Source organism: Salvelinus namaycush, chromosome 40 (assembly GCF_016432855.1).
Source record: "Salvelinus namaycush isolate Seneca chromosome 40, SaNama_1.0, whole genome shotgun sequence".
Lineage (NCBI taxonomy): Eukaryota > Metazoa > Chordata > Actinopteri > Salmoniformes > Salmonidae > Salvelinus > Salvelinus namaycush.
The window spans coordinates 21272127-21298581 of record NC_052346.1 but is presented as its reverse complement, the minus strand read 5'-3'; the positions used below and the strand labels follow the sequence as shown (position 1 = coordinate 21298581).

At 41.5% G+C, this 26455-nt stretch overlaps 1 protein-coding gene across 1 annotated transcript; it reads right to left on the bottom strand.

The window, feature by feature from the left end:
* Positions 1-8872: 8872 nt before the first annotated feature.
* On the bottom strand, positions 8873-10233 carry LOC120033327 (gastrula zinc finger protein XlCGF17.1-like; the record flags this gene model as incomplete). Its single annotated transcript, XM_038979628.1, has 2 exons — positions 8873-9975; positions 10058-10233. Coding segments are annotated over 2 exons (729 nt in total), but the record flags the coding sequence as incomplete, so codon positions are not given.
* Positions 10234-26455: the final 16222 nt, after the last annotated feature.

Below are 26455 nucleotides of genomic sequence, written 5' to 3'. Positions count from 1 at the left end.
ACACTAACTGCTAGTTTTAGCAATCTCATAGCTATCTCATGACGCTCAGACACACACAGGACAGGCCCCTACAGATATACACACACTCACACCCCCCTTTAGGTTGGGGTTCGAGGACAAAGAACAATGCCAAGAGCCAAAGGAACTTCGACACCAGGCCCAAACAGGACCGCCCTCAACCCACACCGACCAGTCAGAAGAACAGACTGTCAGAATCTACCTACGTCATTTTAATGTATTAAATGTAATGCACACCATATTTAGGGGCTCTCTTCTGCTAGTTCCCTCTGAACTAAATGAACGGGTCCGTGCACGCTTTGCCAGATATCTTTACCTCTGAATAAACTGCTTTTACTATACCAAGATCCACCGTGTCCCGCGTCTCAACTTGGTCTCGTTTCTCAGATAACGAATCATCAACATTGGCCTCTCTCTCCAAATGGTGAAGGATATCTTAAGCTAGCTTCCCTCTATTTTGACACTCCACCACACTGCCTCGTGTCGCCATTTCACCACGAGCAAACTCCTAGAAAGATGACCGAAACCGTTGAAACCGCCATTTGATGAGCCTCGTCCTAACCATCCTGATCTCGCGAGCTTACATTAACGAAACAGTGTATGTAAACTCGCGAGATCAGGATGTTTCGGACGAGGCTATTTACCAGCTCATAAACATTTGACACAAAACCAAGAACGTGTTAAAACGAACTCAAATAAGTGGAATCTTTATGAAATGACTTTGACGAAATTATGTTCATACACTCATTCAAATCCAAAGTCTAGCTACGTGACTTGTAAAATCGTTTTTAATCACGTTCTTCACTCACTCGGTTTGACCCCAAAATAACACATACAACTTAAAACTTTACCAAACGTGATAATACCTTCACGGATTTGCTACCTATCATATTATATATTCTTTCGACATTAGAAACTTTAAACGTGCTATTACATACCTACAATAATACAGTTGAAACGGACACAACCACTATCGACATAACACAGTTCTGTCGTTTTCTACCCGGAACTTCCTGTTCCCCACTACGACAGTACAACAGCATCATCTTCTTCTCTGGTACACTGACATTTACACAAATATAACGTGTCTACCGCCACCTACTGTACGGTTAGTAAACTGTAGAAATAAATACATGTCCATTGCGGAAGCAACGACATCAAAACAAAATACAAAAATAAACACATCCCACTCCTTCAGTCACAGTTCTCTTCAAATCATATCCCTACACAGTCTCATGGGCCTCGTAGGGAGGAACATCTTCAGTCACAGTCCTATTCAAATCACATCCCTACACAGTCTCATGGGCCTCGTAGGGAGGAACATCTTCAGTCAGTATTCCCTGCAATCAGTGGTGTAAAGTACTTAAGTACAAATATTTTAAGTACTACGTAAGTAGTTTTTGGGGGTATCTGTACTTTCCTTTTGATATTTTTGACAACTTCTACTTTTACTCCACTACATTCCTAAAGAAAATAATGTACTTTCTACTCCATACATTTTCCCTGACACCCAAAAGCACTCGTTAGATTTTGAATGATTAGCAGGACAGGAAAATTGTTCAATTCGCGTTTCCCTACTGCATCTGATCTGGCGGACTCACTAAACACAAATACTTTGTTAGTAAATTATGGGTGTGATCTTACATTCAATCTGGAGTGCCAGAGTGTGCTTGGGCGTACGTAAATTCAGAGCGTTGTCAGATTGTCAGTTCGTATCGCTCTCGGAGCGTTCAGAGCCACACTGGACGCTCTGGCGGAGGAGTAGGGTTGATTCAAGCGTTCTGACCTCACAACGGCAGCCAAGCATCCAAGCTAACTGGTTAACATTGGCTAGCTTGCTAGCTCCTTCCACTACAAATGAGAGAACTCTGACCATTTTACTCGCCTTAGCAGAGCTGGTTAGGCTGCGTTCATGTTATCCAGAGCATTGGTGACTTTAACTGAGCTACAGGCAACAATTTAATTACGCGTATTCAATGGGTGTTGAGCGTTCGTTTATCATCAGTTATTCTGCCCTCTGGCACACTCAGACGAGAGTGCATTGAAGTCTGAGTGTTGGAGTGTGCCCCTGACTATCCGTACATTTAAACTACAAGAAAATCGGTTTGTCTGGTTTGCTTAATATAATGAATTTGAAATTATTTGTACTTTTACTTTTGATACGTAAGTATAATTTAGCAATTACATGTACTTTTGATAATTATGTATATGTTAAACGAAATACTTTTAGACTTTTACTCAAGTAGTATTTTATTGGCTAGCTTTCACTTTTACCTTGATAGGAAAGGACTCAAGTATCTTTACTTTTACTCAAATATGACAATTGGGTACTTTTTCCAACACTGCCTGCAATGCTTCCAATGTTAATTCCTGAACTCCCAAAAACCTTTCAGCCGCACGTACAATTAATCTTTACAATCGGTATCCTTCAACTGGTGAACGACGTCAGGAATCTCAACAGGTTGCGGGGCATCCACTGCCATAGCTTCCTCAGCACCAATCGCTCTTTCAACTATTTCCCGAGCCTCCCAGTAGGAGAAGTACTGTACAGTTTCTTGATGTGGATGTTCCCTGATATAAGAAAAATGGATACATGCCATTGGTCAGTTCCGGTGTTATGAAACTGATGGAGACTATTTGGTTAAAAAAATAGAAGTATTTATTTAACTAGGCACATAGCATACATAACAGGTTAGGATAATTAAAGGGGCAGGTTAGGATAATTAAAGTGGCAGGTTAGGATAATTAAAGTGGCAGCTTAGGTGAATTAGCGTGGCAGGTTAGGAGACTGAGGTTAAGGTTAGGAAAAGGGTAAGGGTGAGGGATTTGTTTACCATGCAGGTGTGGATAACTAACGTGGCAGGTTATGATGATTAATGTGGTGGTTAGGAGACTGATATTAAGGTTAGGAAAAGGGTTAGGCTTAGCTACAATGCTACTGTTGTCCCCAACGCAAAAGAAACGGCCACGGACCAATGTGGAGCATCAATTGGTGTAAATTTGATTTCATGAAACACCCGATATCAGAGAACGCCCCTAATAGCGGTCTGCAATTACACCCTTCTCGGATCAAGGGGCCAGGCTTCCAGTCTATAAGCATGCCTTCCACTGTGCTCAGAGGGCATTTTCGGTACTGCTGTTCAGCTGAAGCAAGGCCAAATTCCCATTGACGGCCCCATAGCGAAGTCACATTTAAAAAAAACATTTATCATCAAGTTTGTTAACAAAACATTCATTGAATTATTCAAGTAATTGCCTTAAGAGTCAGATTTTTTTCCCATTCGCTCACAGCCAAAGTTATTAACCATTTTAGATTCAAGCTGTGAGGTGGGTGAGCTTATGCCACATGCAGATGCTGAAGGGAAAACACACCTCTTGACCTGCGTGTTTATAATGTAGGTCAAGGTGCAGCCTCGTCTCATAGACTAGACGTAACATAGTAAATATAAATCAGGGACTCTCAAAATAGTATGATATGCTACATTTTTATGGTTACATAAGACAGATGGTTACTTAATACATGGAATTTGGTGGTGCTGTACTGTAACAGTGAGCTGAGCCAGTTGAAAGTATTGACGCCAGGGATATATTGTTGGTCACTGTGTTCCTTCATTAGTTTTGTGTTTTTTATTCATTTATTTCTGGTACTCTCCTACCTGAGAGGCATGAGGCCTGTGTGGCGTTGCACTGTTATAATCATCCCAGTGTGGAGATGAAACACATGTGTCTTACAAAGCCACATGCTCTGTCCTCTCTGCTCTACTTAGGTGTTTTAATGTGGGTAATACAGAGATAATACTAAGACAGAGATAACCACTGCTCTACCTAGGTGTTTTAATGTGGGTAATACAGAGATAATACTATAACCGAGAGAACCACTGCTCTACCTAGGTGTTTTAATGTGGGTAATACAGAGATAATACTAATACAGAGATAACCACTGCTCTACCTACAGTTGACAGTGCAAGTCAGAGCAAAAACCAAGCAATGAAATCAAAGAAATTGTCAGTCGAGCTTTGAGACAGGTTTGTGGCAAGGCACAGATCTGGGGAAGAGAACCAAAACATTTCTCAAATCTCTGTGTCAGGACCCGGTTACAAACTCAGGTCTCCGGTGAGAGAAACAGTCACTTAGCAAACTGAGCCACTAATAGTCAGCAGAACCCAGAAGATGAGGCAGACACAGCAGTACTTGAGACAGTGTTTTAATAAAGTAAAAAGGAAAATTCTTCAGGCAAAAATATAAATCCACAACGTCAAAAGAAATTCCAAGAGAAAAAGGTAATCCTCCAAGTCAAAAGGTAAATCTACAAGGTGGTAGGTACAGCAGAAAAAAAGCCTCAAAAGATAATCCAAATAAATAAACGAGGACAAAAACAGAGTACCACAAGAGAGTACAACTGGAGCAACAAATGTTAACAGCATCGCTGTAAGGGCTTAAATACATTCAAGGGAAACGAGGCACAGGTGCAAATAATAACTGGAAACAAGGGAAAACAAAAGGGTCAAAAAAGCACAAGGGGGGCATCTAGTGGCCAAAACCGGAACAATCCTGGCCAAATCCTGACACTGTTGGCTGGGCTCCCCGATTGTGCCGTCAAACTCCTGCCACACGTTGGGCGCAAACCTTTGAAGGGCTCCCGAGTGCCGCAGTAGTCTAAGGCACTGCATCACTACAGCCCCTGGTTCGAATCCAGGCTGAATCACATCCAGACGTGATTGGGAGTCCCATAGGGAAGAGCACAATTGGCCCAGCATCGTCCGGGTTTGGCCGTCATTTTAAATGAATATTTGTTGTTAACTGACTTGACTAGATAAATAAAGATTAAATAAAACACTTTTTAAAAAAGGGGGATGCATTGCCAGCAAAGCCACGACACAACAAGACACTAAACAATACATTAATTGCACTGAAACGGTGCACATAAACTGTTAGGGCCTACATAAAGCTGTCCCAACAGCAGTCCCAACAACTTACACTACACCTGGCTATCAACAGAGCCTTGTCTGGCAACGAAACAGTTCATTCAGCCTCATTCACTGCCTTTAAAAAAAACATGGCTGACTTGCTTAAAAAAATGTGGTTTCTACTGACAATTGAGATGTACAAACTATGGCATAAGGGGACGACAAGTGGATAAGAGGCAATCTGTAATTTCTATTAAGACATTAATGAGCGAGCTAAGACGGACGTAGTCAATATAACTATTTGTTAAGCCCTTTTGAAATGTACAGCAACAGAATTCAGAACATGGGCTGTTCTTACAGTGTTCTCCCTGTATGCCAAGTCAAAACCGTTGTATGCCAAGTCAAAACCATATTCAATGATTACATTTCTCAAAAACAGGTTATAGGCTACATGTGAACCACCACGTCAGAACAGTGGGCAAAATTAAGAGGTGAAAATAGACCAAATTACAAGGGTGAGGCACATGGGCTACTAACATCTTACTATACAACATACACTTAGTATAACTTTCTTAGCTACAGTATACACATCTCCCTGGCATATTACATGATTTATGCAGCAGCAGACAAAACATTTTTGGACTCACCTTGTTATGCTGTGCTCACTTGAACAGGAAGATGGCACGGCAGTCCTTCGTGGGCATATTTTGTCATCAAAGTCTGGCATTCTCTGGATTTATGGTGCTTTCAAAACTGGGAACTCAAAGGTAAAAATAATGTAATCATGATGACGTCAGTGATCTTCAGGTCGTAGCTGTAGAAAGAGGCCTGAGTTCCCAATTTACAATTCCGAGTTGGATGAAAGTTTAAAAAGTATTTTCCCAGTCGTGGATTGTTTCCCCCCCCCGAGTTCCCAGTTGTCTTGAACTCACTCAAGTCAGATTTTGCAGTACCTAGTTAAGTTGTTTTGAGGGGGGCACAAATCAAGCTTCATTGACAGCATGGCCAATGTTGAACGTTTACAGCTTTAAACTAGGAAAAGAGCCCCTTAATCTTAGACTTGGGACCACACAGCCACTCCACTGATTCCTTCCAAACCATTCATTGTTGAATTTGCAATTTCCAACTTGTTGTGTAATGTTTGTCCAATGGCCGATGAGAACCGATACGTTTTATCTATAATTTCTCATGATTTCTCTTCATATGACAAAGATTAAAAAGGATTTGCCAGTAGATTGTAGACTTGATTCATGATGATGACTGCTAGCTCAGATTTTGACAGTATGATGTTGACATGATCAGTCCAATCAAAGCGACTGTAGATATAACATGATTTGACGTTATTTTCTCTGTGGACAATGACCTTGAGCCTTCTTGGATGGGCACTTCCAATGTAAGTCTAGAGCAGCACCCAAGCGGCTTGAATTTTAAGTTCCACCCTTAGACTTGGCAGTGACGTATTGTCCCCATGAATGACAGAACACTGAGCCAATCACGGCACAACGCTCCATATTTTCTGCTGGCCTCCACAGAAGGTAATGAGCTAGGCTGAAAGACTCCATATTTATATATACACAACGCTCCATATTTTCTGCTGACCTCCACAGAAGGCAATGAGCTAGGCTGAAAGACCTGCATTTTGGAGCTGCCTTACTCAAGAAAACAAAAAAGAGACAATTTTTGTATGTGGCTTTATTAATAACTCAATTATAAGTGTTTTTTTACATTGTTTGCAAACAGATCATTTTTTTCACACTTTTTTAGCGCTAAAACTGTGGGGCTCAAAACAGGTGGCCCACCTGCCCTGAATGATGGGTCGCCACTGAACTTATCTAGAACACTGCGTCCATCTGGGTGTTTAACCTTCCCAAGTTCCCCCATGTCACCCTGCTCCTCCATACATTCCACTGCCTTCCAGCCGAAGCTCACATCCACTACAGGACAATGGTGTTTACTTATGGTGCAGCAAGAAGAACAGCCCCATCTCTACCTTCAGGCTATGCTCAAACCCTGTATCCCAACCCGAGCACTCAGTTCTGCCACCTCTGGTCTCATGGCCGTCCCACTGCTACAGGAGGTCAAGCTCCCTCTCAGCCCAGTCAAAGCACTTCTCTGTCCTGGCACCCCAATGGTGGCACCAGCTTCCCTCTGATGCTAGGACAGCAGAGTCCCTGCCCATCTGCCCGAAAAGGTCTGAAACCCTACGTCTTTAAAGAGTACCCCCCCCCCCCCAAAATACAAATAATAATGTGACACTGACTAATTGAGGAGAAATGTATTTACTGTGATATGTGGTTGTCTCACCTGGCTATCTTAATGTGCTGGTGACATCACAGGGTCAGAGAGAACTCCTGACTGTAGTCATACAAAAACAGTCCAGGCACTCAGCCCATAAGAACCATTCATACTGTCAGATCTAATATGAAGAACTGAATACTAAAGAGAAGAGGTTGACCAGTACATATTCATGTAACTTTATTTTTCATTGGCAGATCAATAACGTTTTCTTCAATGCAGTTATCCAAACACATTCATGATCAGTAACTAAAATAACTCATGTAGCTTTAAAGACAATTAATAAACACATGTATTCATTTCATAAACTGAGTATCATTAAATAAAGTTGTAAAACAATCCCCCCCCAAACTAATGGTGAAAAGTGATCATCACACCATCTATATCTGATACATGTTAGGGGCGGAAGGTAGCCTAGTGGTTAGAGCGTTAGGCCAGTAACCAAAAGGTTGCTAGATCGAATCCCCGAGCTGACAAGGTAAAAATGAACCCACTGTTCCTAGGCCACCATTGTAAATAAGAATTGGTTCTTAACTGACTTGCCTAGTTAAACAAAGGTTCAATAATAAAAAAAAAAGGGTATACTAGCTCCTTTCCACAGAATACTGCAGAGGGACAACCTGGTCTCAGAGCAAAACGTTTAATATTATACAAAAAACTTCAGTGCCACTCCATTTAGTATGTTAGGTTACATTTCATTGTACTATCACAGTAAATAAACTAAACATGTAAAGTGTTGGTTTCATGAGCTGAAATAAAAAAATCCAGCAATGTTCCATATGCACAAAAAGCTAATGTCTCTCAAATGTTGTGCACAACTTTGTTTATATTCCTGTTAGTGAGCATTTCAGCCTTTGTCAAGATAATCCATCCACCTGACAGGTGTGGCATATCAAGATGCTGATAAAACAGCATTATCATTACACAGGTGCACCTTGTGCTGGGGGACAATAAAAGGCCACACAACACAATGTCACATATGTCTCAAGTTTAGGGAATGTGCAATTGTCATGATGAATGTTAAGGGAATGTGCGATTCTCATGATGACTGCAGGAATGTCCACCAGAGCTGTCCATACGCCACCTCTAACGTCCTTTTAGAGAATTTGGCAGTACATCCAACCGGCCTCACAACTGCAGATCACATGTAACCACGGCAGCCCAGGACCTCTTCACCTGCAGGATTGTCTGGGAGTGGGCTGAGTAGTATTTCTGTCTGTAATAAAGACCTTTTGTGGGGAAAAACTCATTCTGAATGGCTGGGCCTGGCTCCCAAGTGGGCCTATGCCCTCTCAAGTCCCACCCATGGCTGAGCCCCTGCCCAGTAATGTGAAATCCATAGATTAGGGCCTCATTTATTTATTTCAATTGACTGATTTCCTTATACGAACTGTACATCTTTGAAATTGTTGCGTTTAGATTGTTGTTCAGTATAATACGACTTGTAGGACGTATCGTATGTTACGAATTACAATTCTTATGTTATTTTAAGGATTGCTATTCATACAATATGTTACGGACTTGTAATATGTATGATATGTTACGAATTCCAATTTGTTGTTGCTAGCGTTAGCTAGGTTAGGGGTGAGGGGTTTAAGGTAGAGTTAAAGGGTTTAGGGGAAAGGTTAGCTAACATGCTAAGTAGTTGCATGCTAAGCTAACATGCTAAGTAATAGCTAAAAAGTAGTAAGTAGTTGCAAAGTTGCTAATTAGCTAAAATGCTAAAGACGTCCGTGATGAGATTCAAAGACGCATCCTTTGGCTAGACGTTTGAGTTACACGCCCACCCTTCCACAGAGCAGGAGTAAGGCTTCTCTCCTACGTGTAAACGTTGGTGTGTTTTTAAGCTGCCCAGTTGAAACTCTCCCCACAGACAGAGTCAGACCAGGTTGAGAGGGAAGCAGTACCACCCAGTCAATTGGCAGACTAGTGTTAGTTTTCAAAATGAGAAGCCTCACAGAGGGTATTCAACACTAAGGGCAAATATTTACAGTAGAAGCTAACAAAACAAAACACACTAAAACTGACAAGGTGCACACTGATCAGTAAACAGAGGCTAACATTCTAGAACGCTCCCTTTCCTCTGTACAGTTTTCTACACTTTCTTAATTTGTTCCATTTCAACTTCTTTTATGAGATGAGAATTAAGTGATGGAGTGACTTTATTCTTAGCTGGTCAGAGAACTGATGAGGTTTTTCTCCTTAATGTATACGTTGGTGTGTTTTTAAGTTGCTATGGTGAGAGAAACGCTTCCCACAGTCAGAGCAGTAGTAAGGCTTCTCTCCTGTGTGTGTTCTCTGATGAAGTTTTAGCTCAGTTGATGTTTTGAAGCATTTTCCACAGTCAGAGCAGGAGTAATGCTTCTCTCCTGTGTGTGTTCTCTGATGAAGTTTTAGCTCAGTCGATGTTTTGAAGCATTTTACACATTCAGAGCAGGAGTATGGCTTCTCTCCTGTATGTATACGTTCATGTGATTTCAAGGTACCCGATCGGGAGAAACATTTTCCACAGTCTGAGCAGTAGTAAGGCTTCTCTCCTGTATGTATACGTTCATGTGATTTCAAGGTACCCGATAGGGAGAAACTCTTCCCACAATCAGAGCAGGAGTAAGGCTTCTCTCCTGTATGTATTTGTTGGTGTGCTTTTAAGTTGGTCTTTTGAGAGAATCTCTCCCCACAGTCAGGGCAGTAGTAAGGCTTCTCTCCCGTATGTATACGTTGGTGTGTTTTTAAGGTATCCAGTCGAGAGAAACTCGCCATAGTCAGAGCAGGAGTAAGGCTTCTCTCCTGTGTGTGTTCGCTGATGAAGTTTCAGCACCGTTGATGTTTTGAAGCATTTTACACAGTCAGAACAGGAGTAAGGCTTTTCTCCTGTATGTGTTCTCTGATGAACTTTTAGCTCAGATGATGTTTTGAAGCATTTTCCACAGTCAGAGCAGAAGTAAGACTTCTCTACTGTGTGTGTTTTCTGATGAACTGTTAGCCCAGTTGATGTTTTGAAGCATTTTCCACAGTCAGAGCAGGAGTAAGGCTTCTCTCCTGTGTGTATTTTTAGGTGTATTTTTAGCTTTGATAGAAATGGGAAAAGCTCCTCACAATGTGGGCAGTGGTGAGACTGCTTAGCTCTGTGATCTTCCTGCTGATGCTCTCTGGATGTAGAGAATGTCTCAACATGGTCTCCTGTGTGAACAACATCAGAAGAACCAGTCAGTTGGTGTGATATACATGTCAGTCAAATGTATTCTATGAAGACCTTTTTACATCAGCAGTTGTCACAAAGTGCTTAACAGAAACCCAGCCTAAAATCCCCAAAGAGCAACCTATGCAGATGTAGAAGCACAGTGGCCACAAAAAACTCCCTAGGAAGAAACCTAGAGAGGAACCAGGCTCAGAGCGGTGACCAGTCCTCTTCTGGCCATACCGGGTGACAGGTAACCTAGTTGTTAGAGCAACTGAAAGGTTGCAATATCGAATCCCCGAGCTGACAAAGTAGAAATCTGTGGTTCTGCCCCTGAACAAGGCCGTTAACCCACTGTTCCTAGGCCGTCATTGAAAATAAGAATTTGTTCTTAACTAACTTGCCTGGTTAAATAAAGGTTAAAAAAAGAAAGATAAAAAAATAAAATAAATACACTACTATTCAAAAGTTTGGGGTGACTTAGAAATGTCCTTGTTTTTGAAAGAAAAGTACATTTCTTGTCCATTAAAATAATGTCAAATTGATCAGAAATACAGTGTATACATTGTTAATGACTATTGTAGCTGGAAACGCCTGAAGATCTCGTACAATGCTGTGTACTACTCCCTTCACAGAACAGCGCAAACTGGCTCTAACCAGAAAAGTTTTCAAAAGTTTGGGCTCAATTAGAAATGTCCTGTTTTGAAAGAAAAGCACAGTTTTTTGGCCGCCATTACAATAACATCAAATTGATCAGAAATACAGTGTAGACATTGTTATTGTTGTAAATTACTATTGTAGCTGGAAACGGATGATTTTTTAAAATGGAATATCTACATAGGCCCATTATCAGCAACCATCACTCCTGTAATCCAAAGGCATGTTGTGTTAGCTAATCCAAGTTTATCATTTTAAAAGGCTAATTGATCATTACAAAACCCTTTTGCAATTATGTTAGCACAGCTGAAAACTGTGGTGCTCATTAAAGAAGCAATAAAACTGGCCCTTGCTACTCTGCCTAGAAGGCCAGCATGCCGGAGTCGCCTCTTCACTGTTGACGTTGAGACTGGTGTTAAGTGACCCCAAACTTTTGAATTGAGCTCAGGTGCATCCTGTTTCCATTGATCATCCTTGAGGTGTTTCTACAACTTGATATATAAAATATTAAATATATATATGTATCAGATATAAATCATCAGGATGTGGTAGTCTACTGGTTATGTTCAACACTTCTCCAATCGTTGTTGAGATCTGATATTCTGTGCGGCGCAAAACGAGACGTAGGCCTATATCATATTTCTCAAATCCTTTTCAGGCTAAATTCCAGCTGAACATGGAGAGGACAGTTATGCCTAACAACAGTTGTGGCCAAAAGTTTTGAGAATGACACAAATATTAATTTCCACCAAGTTTGCTGCTTCAGTGTCTTTAGATATTATTGTCAGATGTTACTATGGAAAACTGAAGTATAATTACAAGTGTCAAAGGTTTTAATTGACAATTACATGAAGCTGATGCAAAGACTCAATATTTGCAGTGTTGACCCTTCTTTTTCAAGACCTCTGCAATCTGCCCTGGCATGCTGTCAAATAACGTCTGGGCCACATCCTGACTGATGGCAGCCCATTCTTCCATAATCAATGCTTGGAGTTTGTCAGAATTTGTGGGGTTTTGTTTGTCCAACCACCTCTTGAGGATTGACCACAAGGCCTGGGGAGTTTCCTGGCCATGGGCCCAAAATATCGATGTTTTGTTCCCCGAGCCACTTAGTTATCGCTTTTGCCTTATGGCAAGGTGCTCCATCATGCTGGAAAAGGCATTGTTCGTCACCGAACTGTTCCTGGATGGTCGGGAGAAGTTGCTCTCGGAAGATGTGTTGGTACCATTCTTTATTCATGGCTGTGTTCTTAGGCAAAATTGTGAGTGAGCCCACTCCCTTGGCTGAGAAGCAACCCCACACATGAATGGTCTCAGGATGCTTTACTGTTGGCATGACACAGGACTGATGGTAGCGTTCACCTTGTCTTCTCCGGACAAGTTTTTTCCGGATGCCCCAAACAATCTGAAGGGGGATTCATCAGAGAAAATGACTTTACCCCAGTCCTCAGTAGTCCAATCCCTGTACCTTTTGCAGAATATCAGTCTGTCCCTGATGTTTTTCCTGGAGAGAAGTGGCTTCTTTGCTGTCCTTCTTGACACCAGGCCATCCTCCAAAAGTCTTCGCCTCACTGTGCGTGCAGATACACTCACACCTGCCTGCTCCCATTCCTGAGCAAGCTCTGTACTGGTGGTGCCCCGATCCCGCAGCTGAATCAACTTTAGGAGACGGTCCTGGCACTTGCTGGACTTTCTTGGGCGCCCTGAAGCCTTCTTCACAACAATTGAACCGCTCTCCTTGAAGTTCTTGATGATCCGATAAATGGTTGATTTAGGTGCAATCTTACTGGCGGCAATATCCTTGCCTGTGAAGCACTTTTTGTGCAAAGCAATGATGACGGTATGTGTTACCTTCCAGGTAACCATGGTTGACAGAGGAAGAACAATGATTCCAAGCACCACCCTCCTTTGAAGCTTCCAGTCTGTTATTCGAACTCAATCATCATGACAGAGTGATCTCCAGCCTTGTCCTCGTCAACACTCACGAGAGAATCACTGACATGATGTCAGCTGGTCCTTTTGTGGCAGGGCTGAAACGCAGTGGAAATGTTTTGGGGGGATTCAGTTCATTTGCATGGCAAAGAGGAACTTTGCAATTAATTGCAATTCATCTGATCACTCCTTATAACATTCTGGAGTATATGCAAATTGCCATCACACAAACTGAGGCAGCAGACTCTGTGAAAATGTATATTTGTGTCATTCTCAAAACTTCTGGCCACGACTGTACACTGAAAAAAATATAAACGCAACATGTAAAGTGTTGGTCCCATGTTTCATGAGCTGAAATAAAAAATCTCAGAAATTTTCCAATACACACAAAAAGCCTATTTCTCTCAAATTGTGTGCACAAATATGTTTACGTCCCTGTTAGTGAGCATTTCTCCTTCGCCAAGATAACCCATCCACCTGACAGGTGTGACAGCATAATCATTACACAGCTGCACCTTGTGCTGAGGACAATAAAAGGACACATTACATTTAACCTTTATTTAACTAGGCAAGTCAGTTAAGAACAAATCTTACTAACAATGACGGCGTACCGGGTAACAGTGGGTTAACTGCATTGTTCAGGGGCAGAAAGACAGATTTTTACCTTGTCAGCTCAGGGATTTGATCTAGCAACATTTCGGTTACTGGCCCAACGCTCTAACCACCAGGCTACCTGCTGCCCCTTATATGAACTGTAACTCAGAAAAATCGTTGAAATTGTTGCATGTTGTGTTAATATTTATGTACAATAAACATTCAAGAAACTGGTGAAGAGCTACAAAAGTAAGGATATAGCCCTATTAGACTGAAAGTTAATGGAATTTCATCAAACTTATGAGCTCCTGAGTGGCACAGCGGTCTAAGGTACTGCATCTCAGTGCTAGAGGCGTCACTACAGACACCCTGGTTAGATTCCAGGCTGTATCACAACTGGCCGTGATTGGGAGTCCCATAGGGCGGCACACAATTGGTCAAGTGTCGTCCGGGTTTGGCCGGTGTAGGCCGTCATTGTAAATAATAATTTGTTCTTAACTGACTTGCCTAGTTAAATAAAGGTTCATAATAATCATTGTGAGGCTCTCCATGAGCATTAGCTGCTACTTCACTCAATCCTGTTTTAAAAAGTCTCCCTGTGTGACATTCCTTGAGACCAACCAGAAATGTTTCCTTGGCTAAATATTCCCAGATTTTCATAAAAACAGCATGTTCTCTCGTTTCTGCATCACCAAATGTGATGAGACAAAAGAGTAGGCTAGGTGAGCATCAATCACTAGTTCGGTGAAGCAGGGGTGTAGTGCTGCAAGAGCAATGAGCCGCCACAATGGTGTTTGTTAAGTAGTTAGATCAATGTCTTGGACAATCACCTACTGATTAATTAGTAGTCCACATAACAAAATATTATTGCATAACATTACTGTTACAACAAAAACAACACCTAATTTCTTACGAGATTTTAGAATGGTTTGCTGAATCGTCTCAAACTCAACAGCGTGCCATTAGGCAGAATGTGCTTTGATTAAAACAAAATACAGGAAGTCTATATAATTTAACACCATCTGCTCTAATTTGCTAACCAAACAGTAATTCAAGAAGATTTAAATGCATATTCCCATGAAATTGATTGAGATCAAACGATTGGCATGCACACGTAGCTTGGTCATTTCACTGGTAAAACGCGAAGAATTACAATTCAATATTGACAGTGATGATGCCATGGCCTATTTTGAAATGAGGTATGCCTAACTAGGTGATTGAGGGTATTAAACATTTTCAACGTTCTTCAGACAATGTGTGGGCAAAGGCAGGCGTTACAAGTTTTAAAATATTTTGTTTCGCTGTGAAGTCTTGAGTTGTTCAGGGATGTGTGATGTCAGAATTACAGAATTCAACCTAGCAATAGACTGGTCATAACTTATGGAGGTCTAATTTATGAAGATAACTTATAGAGAGAACCAGCTCTTACCATGACTAACAGTTGTCCTAATCTTCTCCTCCTCTTCTTCTTCATCTTTAATGTTGACATTCAGCTCCAGTGTTTGACTGCAGTCCTCCAGCTTCACTGATGTCATCTCTGGATCCTGCGGTGCAAACTGGGCTCCACTGTCACAATCAGGACCCAGTGACTGTAGGTTTCTACTCAGTGTGGAAGAAGAGTAGCAGGCTGGGTTTGTCCTCAATGTTGATGTTACCGGCCTCAGACTTAATCTGAGTCGGCCTGTAGTAATAAAGACAAACGGACACAAAAGTTATTTTCTTGACAGTTCTAGCACTTTATTCTGTAAAAATATTTTCTCTTTTTTCTTGTTCAATTATCTAATTTCAGTAGATCAGGTAGCTAATCCTTGACAAAACATTCATTCACATTAGACACAAAGTACACATTTTAAATTGCACAACATAAGTGCACTTAATCTATAGTAGATTTCCTAAATTCACATAAATGCATAAATGACTCAAAAACCATTTAGTAGAAGATTGCAGTATGATTTAGGCAGTACTATGTACCATTTTTATGAATAACCTTGTCTTCACTGTATTATTTCACTCACAAAAAACAATTATATTTCCTGTTCACACCATAGTAAGAATAATCAGGGATCGTACAGTGGCAAGTCAAATTCAAGGACTTTTTCAGGCCCTAATATTTATTTACTTTAAGCCCCTTGTGCAAACCCTGAATTATAGATAAATATAGAAACTGTATGTGTCTGAATATTAGTACACATGTAAAAAACTGATAATCATTACATTCAGCTTCAAAACTGTAGAGCAACTGAAATGTTCTCTCTCTGATGAGGCACTACCTGCACTGAAGTCCGTTGATGCAGACCTCCTATGGTATCATGGCGGTCCGCAAACAAACATTTAAGGTCCATGTCTGTCTAATTCTGTACTAAGAAAATAAACCAAGAAATCCCTATTAACTTCTACCACACCCTCCCCTTCCACAAAAACCCTCCCACACCCCCAATAAACTTTATAAATATAACCCTTTCTGTGTTTGCAAACATTGGGGTCTATATCATGCTGAGACAATCCACCCCCAGGTTATCCAGCTTATCAAAAACCATACTGACAGTAACATCTGTTACCCCCAACAACTCTGCTGCAGTTTACAAGATAACTTTCAACCTGGTGTTTCTGCTTTACACAATCCAAGCTGTTGATAACCTTATCAATGAAAGCTATGAAGTATATTTTATTCAATATTAAAGTATCCTTTGTCACAGCGCATTTATGGGCGCAAGATTTCTGAACAGCCCTCGAAACCATGTCAGGACTAGTAGAAAGACCAGTTCTGACAGTAGGTCCTCTTACTATGGGACCAGCCATGGAAGCTCCATCAGTCTGACAGTAGGTCCTCTTACTACGGGACCAACCATGGAAGCTCCATCAGTCTGACAGTAGGTCCTCTTACTACGGGACCAACCATGGAAGCTCCATCAGTCTGACAGTAGGTCCTCTTACTACGGGACCAACCATGGAAGCTCCATCAGTCTGACAGTAGGTCCTCTTACTACGGGACCAACCATGGAAGCTCCATCAGTCTGACAGTAGGTCCTCTTACTACGGGACCAACCATGGAAGCTCCATCAGTCTGACAGTAGGTCCTCTTACTACGGGACCAGCCATGGAAGCTCCATCAGTCTGACAGTAGGTCCTCTTACTACGGGACCAACCATGGAAGCTCCATCAGTCTGACAGTAGGTCCTCTTACTACGGGACCAACCATGGAAGCTCCATCAGTCTGACAGTTGGTCCTCTTACTACGGGACCAGCCATGGAAGCTCCATCAGTCTGACAGTAGGTCCTCTTACTACGGGACCAATCATGGAAGCTCCATCAGTCTGACAGTAGGTCCTCTTACTACGGGACCAACCATGGAAGCTCCATCAGTCTGCACTGTAGTTCCACCAGTCTGTCTTACAGCCTCTGCATATGATACATCATGACGGATTCTAAATCTCTGAGCATCTCTCTGCACCTGGCATCCACCAAATGCTGCTCTGTGTGTCCTCCGCACAATTGCAACAATTAACCATCACATTGCTCCATCATTCCCCGTAATCATGTTCCCCACCACACTTGGCACATCTTTTCACTCATCAGCTACATGTCCCATTCTTTGGCATTTAAAAACACTGTGATGATTCACTGTTGCTGTTCCAGTTTCAACTGTTCTGCTATGGAACCCTGACCTGTTCACCGGACGTGCTACCTGTCCCAGATCTGCTGTTTTCAACTCTCTAGAGACAGCAGGAGCGGTTTAGATACTCTCAATGATCGGCTATGAAAAACCAACTGACATTTACTCCTGAGGTGCTGACCTGTTGCACCCTCGACAACCACTGTGATTATTATTTGACCCTGCTGGTCATCTATGAACATTTGAACATCTTGGCCATGTTCTGTTATAATCTCCACCCAGCACAGCCAGAAGAGGACTGGCCACCCCTCATAGCCTGGTTCCTCTCAAGGTTTCTTCCTAGGTTCTGGCCTTTCTAGGGAGTTTTTCCTAGCCACTGTGCTACTACACCTGCATTGCTTGCTGTTTGGGGTTTTGGGCTGGGTTTCTGTACAGCACTTTGTGACATCAGCCGATGTATGAAGGGCTTTATAAATACATTTGATTGGTTGATTGATGAGGCTGGGTCAAAGTATCTGACATTGAAGCTAAGGAATCCTAATCTGTACTTTTCCAGACAAAACCTTCTCAAACCTCAACAGCACCGATAAGCTTTCACTTTTTTAACCCTCTTTCCTACTAATCAACCTTTAGGCTTCACCCACTCTGTCTCCTTCACATATACTTTAACAAGATCATCCATGGACATAGATATTGGGACCTCAGAGAATACTCCCTTCAATTTAGCATAAGCTCCAGGGTCAAGGCTTCTGAGCTTCGTCCCATTATGATTTTTCAATTGAAGAATCTTCCCTTGCTGAACCTGACTAGCACAAGATATTAACAATCTACCAAGTTTTATTTCACCTTTATTTAACCAGGTAGGCTAGTTCAGAACAAGTTCTCATTTACACGGATGCGGCCCAGTTGAACTTCACCTCTCTTTTTATGGCCTTGGTTTATCAGATAGGGTGTAAATGAGGCCCTGTGGTCTCAAACACCATCCCAACTTTCCACTGTGACACATTACTACTCTAGCTCCCTACCTTGGGCCTCTTTAGAGTTTCTATACTACATGCACCACTGCTTCCAGTATCATTATCTCTGTTCTTCCACTACAGACCATTCACATTCTAGGCCCTCATCCTCCCACTCCATATCATCAGAACTGTCCCCCACATTGATCGCAATCCAGCACAGCTGTTGCTTCTCAAACTCTCTCCATTTCCATTGTTTCAGGGGTGTCAAACTTATTCCATTGAGGACCGAGCCTCCCAGGTTTTAGTTCTTTCATTTCAATTATAACCTAGACAATCAGATGAGGGGAGTTCCTTTCTAATTAGTGACCTTAATTAATCAAGTACAAGGGTGGAGGGAAAACCCGCAGACACGTGACCCTCCATGGAATGAGTTTGATACGTGCTCCGATTCATCCGCATTAATCGACGCCATTCCATGCAGTTGGCCTCTACGACAAGGACATTTTGACGACGACAAGGACATCAAAATAAAATACAAAAATAGATAAATAATAACTTCCCACTCCTTCATTCACAGTCCTCTTCAAATCACATCCCTACACAGTCTCATGGGCCTCGCAGGGAGGAAAATCTTCAGTCACAGTCCTATTCAAATCACATCCCTACACAGTCTCGTGGGCCTCGTAGGGAGGAACATCTTCAGTCACAGTCCTCTTCAAATCACATCCCTACACAGTCTCATGGGCCTCGCAGGGAGGAAAATCTTCATTCACAGTACTATTCAAATCACATCCCTACACAGTCTCATGGGCCTCGTAGGGAGGAACATCTTCAGTCACAGTTCTATTCAAATCACATCGCTACACAGTCTCATGGGCCTCGTAGGGAGGAACATCTTCGGTCAGTATTCCCTGCAATCAGTGGTGTAAAGTACTAAAGTACAAATATTTTAAGTACTACGTAAGTAGTTTTTTGTGGTATCTGTACGTTACTTTTGATATTTTTTGACAACTTCTACTTTTACTCCACTACATTCCTAAAGAAAATAATGTACTTTCTACTCCATACATTTTCCCTGACACCCAAAAGTACTCGTTAGATTTTGAATGATTAGCAGGACAGGTAAATTGTTCAATTCGCGCATCACTACTGCATCTGATCTCACTAAACACAAATGCTCTGTTTGTAAATTATGGGTGTGATCTTAAATTCAATCTGGAGTGGCAGAGTGTGCTTGGGCGTTCGTAAATTCAGAGCATTGTCAGATTGTCAGTTCGTATCGCTCTCGGAGCGTTCAGAGCCACACTGGACGCTCTGGCGGAGGAGTAGGGTTGATTCAAGCGTTCTGACCTCACAACGGCAGCCAAGCATCCAAGCTAACTGGTTAACATTGGCTAGCTTGCTAGCTACTTCCAGTACAAATGAGAGAACTCTGACCATTTTACTCGCCTTAGCAGACCTGGTAAGGTTGTGTTCGTGTTATCCAGAGCATTGGTGACTTTAACTGTGCTACAGGCAACAATTTAATTACGCTTTTTTTGCCGACGTTTACTGACACCGGTCGTATTCAAGGGGTGTTGAGCGTTCGTTTATCATCAATTATTCTGCCCTCTGGCACACTCAGACGAGTGCATTGAAATCGGAGTATATAGCCAGAGCGAATTCAGGAACGCACGCTATGTCTGAGTGTTGGAGTGTGCCCCTGACTATCCGTACATTTAAACTACAAGAAAATCGTTCTTTCTGGTTTGCTTAATATAATAAATTAGAAATGTTTTGTACTTTTACTTTTGATATGTAAGTATATTTTAGCAATTACATTTACTTTTGATACTTATGTATATGTTAAACTAAATACTTTTAGACTTTTACTCAAGTAGTATTTTACTGGGTGGCTTTTACTTTTACCTTGATAGGAAATGACTCAAGTATCTTTACTTTTACTCAAATAATACAATTGGGTACTTTTTCCACCACTGCCTGCAATGCTTCCAATGTCAATTCCCGAACTCCCAAAAACCTTTCAGCCGCACATACAATTCATCTTTACAATCGGTATCCTTCAACTGGTGAACGACGTTATGAATCTCAACAGGCTGCGGGGCATCCACTGCCATAGCTTCCTCAGCACCAATCGTTCTTTCAACTATTTCCCGCGCCTCCCAGTAGGAGAACTACTGTACAGTTTCTTGATGTGGATGTTCCCTGATATAAGAAAAATGTATTAATGCCATTGGTCAGAACTGGTGTTATGAAACTGATGGAGAATATTTGTAAAAAAATATATATATATATTTTATTGAAGTAGGCACATAGCATACATAACAGGTTAGGATAATTAAAGTGGCAGTTAGGTGAATTAGCATGGCAGGTTAGGAGACTGAGGATAAGGTTAGGAAAAGGGTGAGGGTTAGGGATTTGTTTACCATGCAGGTTTGGATAACTAAAGTGGCAGTTAGGTGAATTAGCATGGCAGGTTAGGAGACTGAGGATAAGGTTAGGAAAAGGGTGAGGGTTAGGGATTTGTTTGTCTGCAATTACACCCTTCTCGGATCAAGGGGCGGGCTTCCAGTCTATAAGCATGCTTTACACTGTGCTCAGAGGGCATTTTCCGTACTGCAGTTCAGCTGAAGCACGGCCCAATTCCCATTGATGGCCCCATAGCGAAGTCACATTTTTTTTTTTTTAGATTTTTTTTATCATCAAGTTTGTTAACAAAACATCTATTGAATTATTCAAGTAATTGCCTTAAGAGTCAGATTTTCTCCCATCACTCACAGCCAAAGTTAACTATTTTAGATTCATGCTGTGAGGTGGGTGAGCTTATGCCACATGCAGATGTTGAAAGGAAAACACACCTCTTGACCTGCATGTGCATAATGTAGGTTAAGGAGCAGCCTCATCTCATAGACTAGATGTAACATAGTAAATATAAATCTGGAACTCTCAAAATAGTATGATATGTAACGTTTTTATGGTTACATAAGACAGATGGTTACTTAATAAATGGAATTTGGTGGTGCTGTACTGTAACAGTGAGCTGAGCCAGTTGAAACTATTGACACCAGGGATATATTGTTGGGGACTGTGTGTTCCTTTATTAGTTTTGTGTTTTTTATTCATTTATTTCTGGTACTCTCCTACCTGAGAGGCATGAGGCCTGTGTGGCGTTGCACTGTTAAAATCTTCCCAGTGTGGAGATGAAACACCTGTGTGTTACAAAGCCACATGCTCTGTCCTCTCTGCTCTACCTAGGTGTTATAATGTGGATAATACAGAGATAATACTAATACCGAGATAACCACTGATCTACCTAGGTGTTATAATGTGGGTAATACAGAGATAATACTAATACAGAGATAACCACTGCTCTATCTAGGTGTTTTAATGTGGATAATACTAATACAGAGATAACCATTGGACATGCATTTTCCATTATTTCATTGTGTTTATCACTACAGTTCCTTAAATTTGTAATTTAAAGCATATACAGGGCATTATACAAGACCCCTTGACTTTTTCCACATTTTGATACTTTACAGCCTTATTCGAAAATTGATTAAATGCATTTTTTACCCATCATCAATATACACACAATACCCCATAATGACAAAGCGAATATTTTAGCAAATTTATAAAAATGAATACGTCATTTGCATAAGTATTCAGGCCCTTTGCTCTGAGACTCAAAATTGAGCTCAAGTGCATCCTGTTTCCATTGATCATCCTTGAGATATTTCTATAAGTTGACTGGAATCCACCTGTGGTAAATTCAAATGATTGGACATGATTTGGAAAAGAACACACCTGCCTGTATAAGGTCCCACAGTTGACAGTGCATGTCAGAGCAAAAACCAAGTCATGAGGTGGAAGACATTGTCCATTGAGCTCGAGACAGGTTTGTGGCGAGGCACAGATCTGGAGAAGAATAGCAATACATTTCTCAAATCTCTGTGGGCTGGGCTCCCCGCTTGTGCCGTCAAACTCCTGCCCCACGTTGGGCGCAAACCTTTTAGCGGCTCCCGAGTGGCTCAGCTGTCTAAGAAACTGCATCTCAGTGCAAGAGGCATCACTACAGACCCTGGTTCAAATCCAGGCTGAATCACATTGGCCGTGATTGTGAGTCCCATAGGGAAGCGCAGAATTGGCCCAGCATCGTCCGGGGTTGGCCGTCATTGTAAATAAGAATTTGTTCTTAACTGACTTGCCTGATTAAATTAAAAAGTGGGATGCATGCCAGCAAAGCCACAACAATACATTAATTGCACAATAACGGTGCCCACAAACTGTTAGGTCCCGCATAAAGCTGACCCAACAGCATAGTCCCAACAATTTACCACTGCTACACCTGGCTATCAGCGGAGCCTTGTCTGGCAACGAAACAGTTCATTCAGCCTTATTTACTGTCTTCTAAAAAAACATGGCTGACTTGATTAAACAAATGTGGTTTCTACTGACAATTGAGATGTACAAACTATGGCATAAGGGGACGAAAAGCGGATAAGAGGCAAACCGTAATTTCTATTAAGACATTAAGACGTTCAGCCCTTTTGAAATACACAGCAACAGAATTCAGAACATGGGCCGTTCTTACAGTGTTCTCCCTGTACGCCAAGTTAGAACCGTAGGATAAATAAAGGGGCATATATGCAGACAATTAAAAATCTTACAATATTCAATTATTACATTTCTCAAAAACAGGTTATAGGCTACATGTGAACCACCAAGTCAGAACAGTAGGCAAAATGAAGAGGTGAAAATAGACCAAATTATTAGGGTGAGGCACATCGGCTACTAATGTGCAATTAGCGGGGACAATGGCCAAATAACAAGTATCATATTTCAGCCTCAATGTATAAACAATTTGGACCAATGAGAACTTGCCATGTAGCTATGAGTCCCAGACTGCAATTCCTCCTATTAGCTACAGTATACACATCTCCCTGGCATGTTACATCATTTATGCAACAGCAGACAAGACATTTTTTGACTCACCTTGTTGTGTTGTGCTCACTTGAACAGGAAGGTGGTGCGGCAGTCCTTCGTGGGCATATTTTGTCATCAAACTTTGTCATCAAAGTCTGGCATTCTCTGGATTTATGGTGCTTTCAAGACAACTGGCAACTTGAAGAAAAATGGAATCATGATGACGTCAGTAATCTTCAGGTCGTAGCTGTAGAAAGAGGCCCAAGTTCCCAATTTACAATTCCGAGTTGGATGAAAGGTCAAAACGTATTTTCCCAGTCGTAGCTTGTTTTTCCCCGAGTTCCCAGTTGTCTTGAACTCACTCAAGTCAGATTTTGCAGTACCGAGTTAAGTTGTTTTGAGCGCGGCACAAATCAAGCTTCATTGACAGCATGGCCAATGTTGAATGTTTACAATTTTAAATTAGGAAAAGAGACCCTTAATCTTAGACTTGGGACAACACAGCCACTCCACTGATTCCTTCCAAACCATTCATTGTTGAATTTGCAATTTACAACTTGTTGTGTAATGTTTATATCCAATGGCCGATGAGAAGCGATACGTTTTATCTATAATTTCTCATGATTTCTCTTCACATGACAAAGATTAAAAAGGATTTGCCAGTAGATTGTCGACTTGATTCATGATGATGACTGCTAGCTCAGATTTTGAAAGTATGATGTTGACATGATCAGTTCAATCAAAGCGACTGTAGATATAACATGATTTGACGTGATATTATCTGTGGACAATGACCTTGAGCCTTCTTGGATGGGACTTCCAATGTAAGTCTATGGCAGCACCCAAGGGGCTTGAATTTTCAAGTTCTACCCTTAGACTTGGCAGTGACGTATTGTCCCCATGAATGAAAGAACACTGAGCCAATCACGGCACAACGCTCCGTATTTTCTGCTGGCTTGCCCCACCTCCACAGAAGGCAATGAGCTAGGCTGAAAGACCTGCATTTTGGAGAAGCCTTACTCAAGAAAACAAAAAAGAGACCATTTTGTATGCGGCTTAATTAATAACTCAATTATATATATGTTGTTGTTTTTTTACATTGTTTGCAAACAGATCATTTTTTTTACACTTTTTTTAGCGCTAAAACTGTGGGGATCAAAACAGGTGGCTCACCTGCCCTGAATGATGGGTCGCCACTGAACTTATCTAGAACACTGCAGTCCGTCTGGGTGTTTAACCTTCCCAAGTTCCCCCATATCACCCTACGCCTCCGTACATTCCACTGGCTTCCAGCCGAAGCTCACATCCACTACAAGACAATGGTGTTTACTTACGGTGCAGCAAGAGGAACTGCCCCATCTCTACCTTCAGGCTATGCTCAAACCCTGTATCCCAACCCGAGCACTCAGTTCTGCCACCTCTGGTCTCATGGCCGTCCCACTGCTACAGGAGGTCAAGCTCCCTCTCAGCCCAGTCAAAGCACTTCTCTGTCCTGGCACCCCAATGGTGGCACCAGCTTCCCTCTGATGGTAGCACAGCAGAGTCCCTGCCCATCTGCCCGAAAAGGTTGGAAACCCTACGTCTTTAAAGAGTACCCCCCCCCCCAAAAAAAAATACAAATAATGATAATAATAATGTGACACTGACTAATTGAGGAGAAATGTATTTACTGTGATATGTGGTTGTCTCACCTGGCTATCTTAAGATGAATGTACTTAATGTGCTGGTGACATCACAGGGTCAGAGAGAACTCCTGACTGTAGTCATACAAAAACACTCCAGGCACTCAGCCCATAAGAACCATTCATACTGTCAGATCTAATATGAAGAACTGAATACAACCATAAGAACCATTCATACTGTCAGATCTAATATGAAGAACTGAATACTAAAGAGAAGAAGAGGTTGACCAGTACATATTCATGTAACTTTATTTTTCATTGGCAGATCAATAAAGTTTGCTTCAATGCAGTTATCCAAACACATTCATGATCAGTAACTAAAATAACTCATCTAGTTTTAAAGACAATTAATAAACACATGTATTCATTTCATAAACTGTGTATCATTAAATAAAGTTGTAAAATAATCCCCACAAACTAGTGTTGAAAAGTGATCATCACACCATCTCTATCTGATACATGTTAGGGGCGGAAAGTAGCCTAGTGGTTAGAGCGTTGGGCCAGTAACCAAAAGGTTGCTAGATCAAATCCCCGAGCTGACAAGGTAAAACTCTGTTGTTCTGCCTCTGAACAAGGCAGTTAACCCACTAGGCCATCATTGTAAATAAGAATTTGTTCTTAACTGACTTGCCTAGTTAAAGAAAGGTTCAATAACAAAAAAAATAAAAGTGTCTACTAGCTCCTTCCCACAGAATACTGCAGAGGGACAACCTGGTGTCAGAGCAAAACGTTTTATATTATACAAAAACCATCCGTGCCACTAGGTTACATTACATTGGACTATCACAGTAAATGAACTGAACTAAAATGAGCTGAAATAAAAAAATCCAGCAATGTTCCATTAGCACAAAAAGCTAATGTCTCTCAAATGTTGTGCACAACTTTGTTTATATCCCTGTTATTGAGCATTTCAGTCTTTGTCAAGATAATCCATCCACCTGACAGGTGTGGCATATCAAGATACTGATAAAACAGCATTATCATTACACAGGTGCACCTTGTGCTGGGGGACAATAAAAGGACACACAACACAATGTCACAGATGTCTCAAGTTTAGGGAATAGGCAATTGTCATGATGAATGCAGGAATGTCCACCAGAGCTGTTGCCAGAGAACTCAATATTTATATCTCTACCATAAGACACCTCTAACGTCCTTTTAGAGAATTTGGCAGTACATCCAACCGGCCTCATGTAACCACGGCAGCCCAGGACCTCTTCACCTGCAGGATTGTCTGGGAGGGGGCTGAGTAGTATTTCTGTCTGTAATAAAAACCTTTTGTGGGGAAAAACTCATGCTGATTGGCTGGGCCTGGCTCCCAAGAGGGCCTATGCCCTCCCAAGTCCCACCCATGCCTGAGCCCCTGTCCAGTCATGTGAAATCCATAGATTAGGGCCTCATTTATTTCAATTGACTGATTTCCTTATAGAAACTGTAAATCTTTGAAATTGTTGTGTTTAGATTGTTGTTCAGTATAATACGACTTGTAGGACGTATCGTATGTTAAGAATTACAATTCGTATGTTATTTTACGCATTGCTATTTATATAATATGTTACGAACTTGTAATATGTATGATATGTTACGAATTCCAATTTGTTGTTGCTAACGTTAGCTAGGTTAGGGGTGAGCGGTTTAAGGTAGAGTTAAATTGGTTTAGGGGAAAGGTTAGCTAACATGCTAAGTAGTTGCAT